The sequence below is a fragment of the Loa loa genome, assembly GCF_000183805.2.
Source record: "Loa loa unplaced genomic scaffold supercont3.81, whole genome shotgun sequence".
NCBI lineage: Eukaryota > Metazoa > Nematoda > Chromadorea > Rhabditida > Onchocercidae > Loa > Loa loa.
The window spans coordinates 28,763-35,587 of record NW_018108261.1 but is presented as its reverse complement, the minus strand read 5'-3'; the positions used below and the strand labels follow the sequence as shown (position 1 = coordinate 35,587).

General features: G+C 37.0%; 2 protein-coding genes across 2 annotated transcripts; both read right to left on the bottom strand.

Moving 5' to 3' along the window:
- Positions 1–419: 419 nt before the first annotated feature.
- On the bottom strand, positions 420–665 carry LOAG_09277 (hypothetical protein; the record flags this gene model as incomplete). Its single annotated transcript, XM_003144805.2, has 1 exon — positions 420–665. The coding sequence occupies one exon, from the start codon at positions 663–665 to the stop codon at positions 420–422; it is 246 nt and encodes an 81-aa protein (XP_003144853.2).
- Positions 666–4,745: 4,080 nt separating this feature from the next.
- Positions 4,746–5,240, bottom strand: LOAG_09276 (hypothetical protein; the record flags this gene model as incomplete). The annotated part of the gene is made up of 2 exons (XM_003144804.1): positions 4,746–5,052; positions 5,155–5,240. 2 exons carry the CDS (start codon positions 5,238–5,240, stop codon positions 4,746–4,748), a joined length of 393 nt encoding a protein of 130 aa, XP_003144852.1.
- Between the last annotated feature and the right edge of the window lie 1,585 nt (positions 5,241–6,825).

The window sequence follows — 6,825 nt, the reverse complement described above, 5'->3', positions numbered from 1 at the left end:
GTAGTAGTAGTAGTGTGTGTGTGTGTGTGTGTGTGTGTGTGTGTGTGTGTGTGTGTGTGTGTGTGTGTGTGTGTGTGTGTGTGTGTGTGTGTGTGTGTGTGTGTGTGTGTGTGTGTGTGTGTGTGTGTGTGTGTGTGTGTGTGTGTGTGTGTATATATATATATATATATATGTAAAATCCCGTGGTGACACGGGGAAATGAGCATAGAAATATTAAAAGCAGCAAATGACAGGATGTTGTAAACAAGATAACAATAGTCATGATGAAATTACTCCCGATTATATTCACTTAATCGACGGAATAGGAAGGGTAGAGGAAATTATTGATGATGTTGTTCATGAGTTGTAGACAGGGTGTGTCGATGAATTTCTCTCTCTTTCTATCCGGTTCCCCGATAAATTTAGAGGCGGGGGAGGAATCAGAAACAATCGGAAAATGGTAGTGTATGCTTGCCATCTTGAGGAATATGTCTTGCTCTATACATAAATGATGATGATGATGATGATGATGATGATGATGACAATGATGTCTCATTTGCAGCAGATATCATCGTTGTCGTCGTCGTCCTATCGACGAAATTCTTCATGGCACGAAAGTGGAGAGTGAGAGAGAGAGAGGAGGGGCGAAGAAGGGATAGCCTCCAATCATCATCATCATCTTGCATCTCTACACTGCAACTTCAAATTTTACATATGTGTCGATGACGTCATAATGCATTTAAAATTTCTTGTACACAATGAGAAGAGAAGAAGAGAGATGTGAGTGATGACGGTGGTAGTGAGAGAGTCGTTAAGACGCCCCGTGGATATTCTCGTTTTGGAGTGAATTTCGCATCCTTTCAAAGGGGAGCAGGGAAGAGGTGTAAGGGGTGGAGGGGGGGGGGGGCTACCCTAAACTTCTTTCGATCATTCTATACCACACTTGTCTGTGAAGTTCGTCTCTCTTCCTTCTCTCTCTCTCTCTCTCTCTCTCTATCATCCTTCAAAGGTGCTTCCCGTGCTTTTCCTGTTGTCCCATTCAATCCCGTACATGTCACCCTTGTCCTCTTAGACTTCCTCTTGGCTTACAGCTTCACAAATCTCACATTCATATTTATCAATAAGCTATATTTATCTCCCTATATAGTTGATGGTATTCTATAGCATAGCATAGCATAGCATAGCATCTTCACTTGTCCGATAAGTTTGGAAGCATTCGATTACAACATACCTCTCTCTCTCAATGCTCGTTCTATTGGAGTGTATTGCTGATTCCTTTCTATCTGCCACCCACGTACCCTTTTCCGCAAAATATTTCCAACCTTTTCCGAACATACATCAAATACAACTTGCAAGCTTTCTAAAGCCACTCTAATGCTTCTACACACACATACACATACACACATACATATGCATATATACACATACACACATACATATGCATATATACACATACACATGCACACATACATAAATTTGTTGCTCTTTCATTCCCATTCTCAGAGCAGCACCAATTGTCCGGTCGTCGCCGCCTTTACCTTTTTGCAGTCATCGTCGTAGTTGTGGACGATTTTTTGATACAGTTGTATTCACCTTTGTCCCATTCAAAAAGACCACATCATATATTCACACACACACACTTCCTTTCCTTTACCTAAATATATACGTATAAATGTTGTCTCATCTGTCATCATATGTGACATGACATGATGATCACTTATTAACATATGTATGGTATATAATTTTTTATCAAATATACTAAACAAATTTGATTAAAAAAATTACTAATGTATAATTCAAAACAGTATTACAATCATCAGTTAAGTAAAGTATTTGTCAACTTATTCAATGGTTTACTATAGGAAGATATTTGCATATTTGTATTTGTTAAATTATCTTAGTGCTATATCAATAATGATGGCGGTACTTTTTTCCAACTAATATAAAATGTCCGCACATCTTCAATCATCACATTTAATGAAGGATGATGATAGCAAAGGAGAGTCATTCCTCCTCTTCTCTTTCTCTCTCTCTATATATATATATTTATATATTTTGATTACTTCTATCACTCACCATTCTAAAGTTTCAATTTCAGGTCTAATTTATACCATAATTGTTTGTCACCACAATTTCTATCTCTTTTATCTTTTACCACATTTCTCACCCCTTCAAAAATTTCCTATGAATGCTCTCTTTTCAACTGTCATCTCCTACCACTATAACGGGTGCCATCATGTTTGGCAATATCAGAATGAAAAGTAAAGAAGAAAAACATGAAAAAACATGATAAGATATACATACATACATGCATACATACACACATACGTACCATTGTTTACTGAGGTCATCGAATGAAGGTCAATAAGTTATTGGAAGGTCGAGAGGTTGGTACATAGTGAGTAGCAGGAAGTCAGTCTCTTTCCTATTTTATTTTATTATGCATCTACCACATGTTATAATTCTGTGGGAAGGTAGCGGAGAATATAAGACTATTTATAGGAAAGAAAGAGAGAAATGGTCAGTAGTATCCCATGCCATTACTATTAACGTCACCATCATCTTCTTGGATGGTCATGGTTGCATTATTGTAAACAATTGCTGTCCTCTCCTATCAGCGCTCTGCTTCTTCTTCTTCTTCCTATACTTTTACAACAAGTAATGCCAGTCAACTCGATAGCTTTGTGAAAGAGGTCATTGATTTGATTACACTTTTCATGTCTTTCATTGTTTACTTTAACCTTGTCTGTCGTGCCGAAGGATTTGAAATAAATATTTGTATGTTTATCTGTAAATTTGTTGTTTCTCTCTTCAATTTGGTCCATTCACAATTGCTCTTATTATTGATCGTTTTATTGGTCGGTTTTTATCGAAATACAATCATTGAAGGATTAATCGTTTAGTCAGCTGGTGTAGCTTTATTCTATCCACTGATACATTTTACATATTCAAAGATGTCCCTTACGTGGACTATCTCATAGGTAGAAAGATTCACCTTCTCTATCATTCAATCATTTCGTTCATTATTTCACCTCTTGCTTTATCAGTCATCATTATGTTAAACCGATTTGTTGGCGAGCATAAACTGACATCGGCGTTGATGGGGACATCCTTCACAATTCTCTTCCATCAGTGGTAATATGTGCATGTGCGACAACATAACCTTCAATCGTGGGTCTCTTCACTAATCATCAATCTTCATTCCCTTTTCGTTTGGCTCAAATTTACCTTGATTTTTCTTGTCCTGGTAAAGGTACTTAACGTTTACCTTCGCTTTCATAATTGTTCTATATTAGCAATATGAAATGAACACATTACTGTAATATTAAGAATAATTTGGAACAGAATTTAAAAAGAATGGTAAAATTAAATTAGCTAATGTTCATCGGAAACTATCCAATCCGGACAACTTGAGTGGTCTTGTAAAATCCAGATTAGGTTTTAAGAATTTTAAGTTTTTTCGTTAAATATTCTTGCATCTACGTTTTGTTGTAAAGCTCATCCATTGCTTAATTGGAATTCACAATTAATATCGTTCAATACTACTTATCATTGTTTGCGTTAACTATGGTTGATAAAAAGAAATACATGAAGATCTTGTTAAAATTAAGTTATTTGATTTGATTAAGTAAGATTAATGCTAAATTAGGAATTAATTCAGTTAATATGAACAAATCACCTGGAAACGGAGATATTGCTTGTTGTGAATTCCGGAAAAGGAAAAATTGTTGTAGGAGAGGATTATATCACACAATATATATTTCAATTTCATAACATCTTACTTACCATGGCAACTGCCTTGTGGTTGTTGTTTTAGATTAAAAACGGAAAGAATTGAGGAAGCTAAGCAACAGCCACCTACGATTACTTTCACTTTAAGATTCATTTCATCTATCCGTAAAGGGCATCATTGCTTACAACTTGTTATTATGCAACTTTCTTTCATTCTCAATCGATCTCTTCTTTCACATTCTATCTCTACAGAATGTATCACTGGAAATTAATATTACAAATACGTTTACTGGTAATGATATGATGATACTATGGTGTAAACTTAATCTGATTTTTGAATTTCCTTATGTTCCAGGAAGTAATTCCAAATTTCATGGTCATCTAATAAGAAAAAAAGGCATAAGTTGAGTGATTCAATGACTCGATCCATTACTGGCACTATTAGTAATATCCGTCAAGGTTGTGTTATTGGTTGAATATGTCTACATATGATACGATGATTCTGGAGTTGGAAAGGTTGAAATTAATTCAAGAATGGATTGTAATTTTTCTTGCAGAATCTTTTTTCGACAATCATCCTAGAAGAAAAAAAAACTTTCAATTTTAGAATCCTATAAATGACGGAGAATGGGAAACTGAAAATGATATCGTGATTATTTTGTTACGGATTTCCCGAGAAGGTGTAAAACATTACTCACTCTGCGCTCTTTCTCTTCCCTTCTTTCTTTCTCCCCCCTTCCTCTCACTCCTTCTCTTTCTCGCTTTCTCTCATCCTCATATTAAATAAAAATTTCCTCCGTTTCTCAAATTCACGAAAATCATTGCTAACTCAATGCCAATTGTGATGGTTAGAATGGTAGTCGATAATGGTCGAAAATTAGCACTGGTGTATTACTCGGCCATTTGCACAAATGTATTACAGTATACTGTGCTAACAACATTTCGTTCCATTCTAATTTGCAGACGGATAGAGAGCATGGGGGACGTATAAATGACGTGTCTTTCGACTCTCTGCTCTCTTATTGCTTATCCTGTCAATGATTGCTTGTGAGCAACAAAGAATGGAAGGAGAACGAGAGAAACGAAGTGCGAGGAGGATGACAAAGAGAGTGTTCGCTTGCTTTTCCGTGGGAACACTGGCGGCACGTGACGTCACAACCGTTACAAAGGCGATGTTCCCATTCCCCTCGTTCCCTGCTCTCATTTTTGCACTTACACTTTTTCTTCAGCAATCCGACATCCATACTCTGCACGTTTGTTTTCGATTCTCTTCCGTATGTCAGCTTCACTTGTATATGCATGCATGGTAAGCGATGGCATATATGTCCTTCCGTCTCGTTGCTGCACTATTTAGAGGATGTTTGCCGGTCTAGCGCTCTGACTTGCCTGAAAAAGTACCCTTTTTTTTCTGGCGTCATTTGGTTTCAGCATTCAATAGCAAACAGACAACGAGAAGAGGGGAGCTCCCACGATTGATGGCTCCGTCCTGGCAGGGGAAGGGAAGACATCACGATATCATCTGTTCCCATGCCTTCGTGTACTCTTCGCCATCTCAGCACTCTAACTTGTCCGTCTCTTTCTTACATGTCCTCTCCTAGCATCGCATCAAGCTATTTCCAGTTCTCGCATTCTGCGCTCTCCTCTTCCTCTAATGGTCTCTAGCTCGTCCATGTTATTGCTGCTGTTGTGAAACTTTGGGTCGTATTATTATGCGGATCCTTTCCTGCGTGTATATTCACGTGATGTACGCAGTGTATTACGTGCAATTGTCAAGTTACATTTCACATGGATTCAGTCCCGCCGTAAACTGCTAAATTTTTGATTCATCAATTACGACGCCTGATAGACGAGAAAAACGAATGTTGTTTGTATTCGCGTGACATAATTCCTGCTGCCGTTAACAATGAATACAGCACGATATTGTTTGAGGAAAGGTCATCGTGGTACCTTTTGGGTCATTCCTATAAAGGAAGGGATGAGTTTTGATATAACAAACCAAAAAAGAATGCTAATGTTTGTAGCTGTAGAAGGAAGAGAAGGAGAGAGGAACGGACCAAATTATTTCGCCATGTAAGCAATCAAAAAGATCCATCACTCCGCTTAATGGGACGCCTACACACACACTACACACACACCGCACACACACCACACACACACACACACACAAACACATACACTCCATCTAACAAGTTGTTGACGACTTGTTGGCACAACCAATTGTGTTTAGAAAAAATGACAAAGGGTCATTCTTCCTCGAATGTGAGCATTGGGAAAGAGAAATTTGATTTGTAATACGTATCACGTCCTTAACACAACACATAGATTTAAAGTGGTTTGTAACATTTCCTTGACCACTGGTCACATGATTTCAAAATATTGAATCGTGCTAATGAGAAAACAAACTTTGGTCGAAACTTTTTTTCAATGTATTAAATTAAATTAGAGTAACATTATAATGTAAAAAAGAAGGAACCGCATGCTTTCTACTCATCACATCACCACCTTTACTGGATTGAGAACCACTATTTAGACGACACTTTCGAGGGATTATTTTTGATGTAAATATCACAGGAAGGCTAGTACATCTTATCATCTTATCGCTTATCAAATGTTTGTTCAGAATTGCTAGCATTACCAAATCAGTCCAGTTTTGTATATTGTCTGGACATGGTAATATTTGTCATCTCCCGAAAAAAGATTTTCATTTATGTGACATCCCTTTTTCACAATTATTACAATGCTATTAATGATATTGTAGATCGAATATCACTGACCCACTACGGGTATCATTTAATACTGCATTCGATTCAATAAAAACATAAATATAAAAGTGATGAAATCATTTTTACTGATGCTTGGGCTGAATTTCTATGATTTAAATTCAAATTCAAATTTGGTTATGATCCGATTATCCTGTCAAATTTAGTAAAGTAACGCAATATTGAGGAAGTCAATTGATGCAATAATGATGTGTCTGGTTTACAGTGGTTCTTTTTTTCTCAACTTCTCATCGTTCGTAAAATTTGAACCGCTTCAACTACCAATGCCGTCCTGTGTCCTGGGTCATCATCATCATCATCATCATCACCATCATCATCATCATTCAGCGTTCAT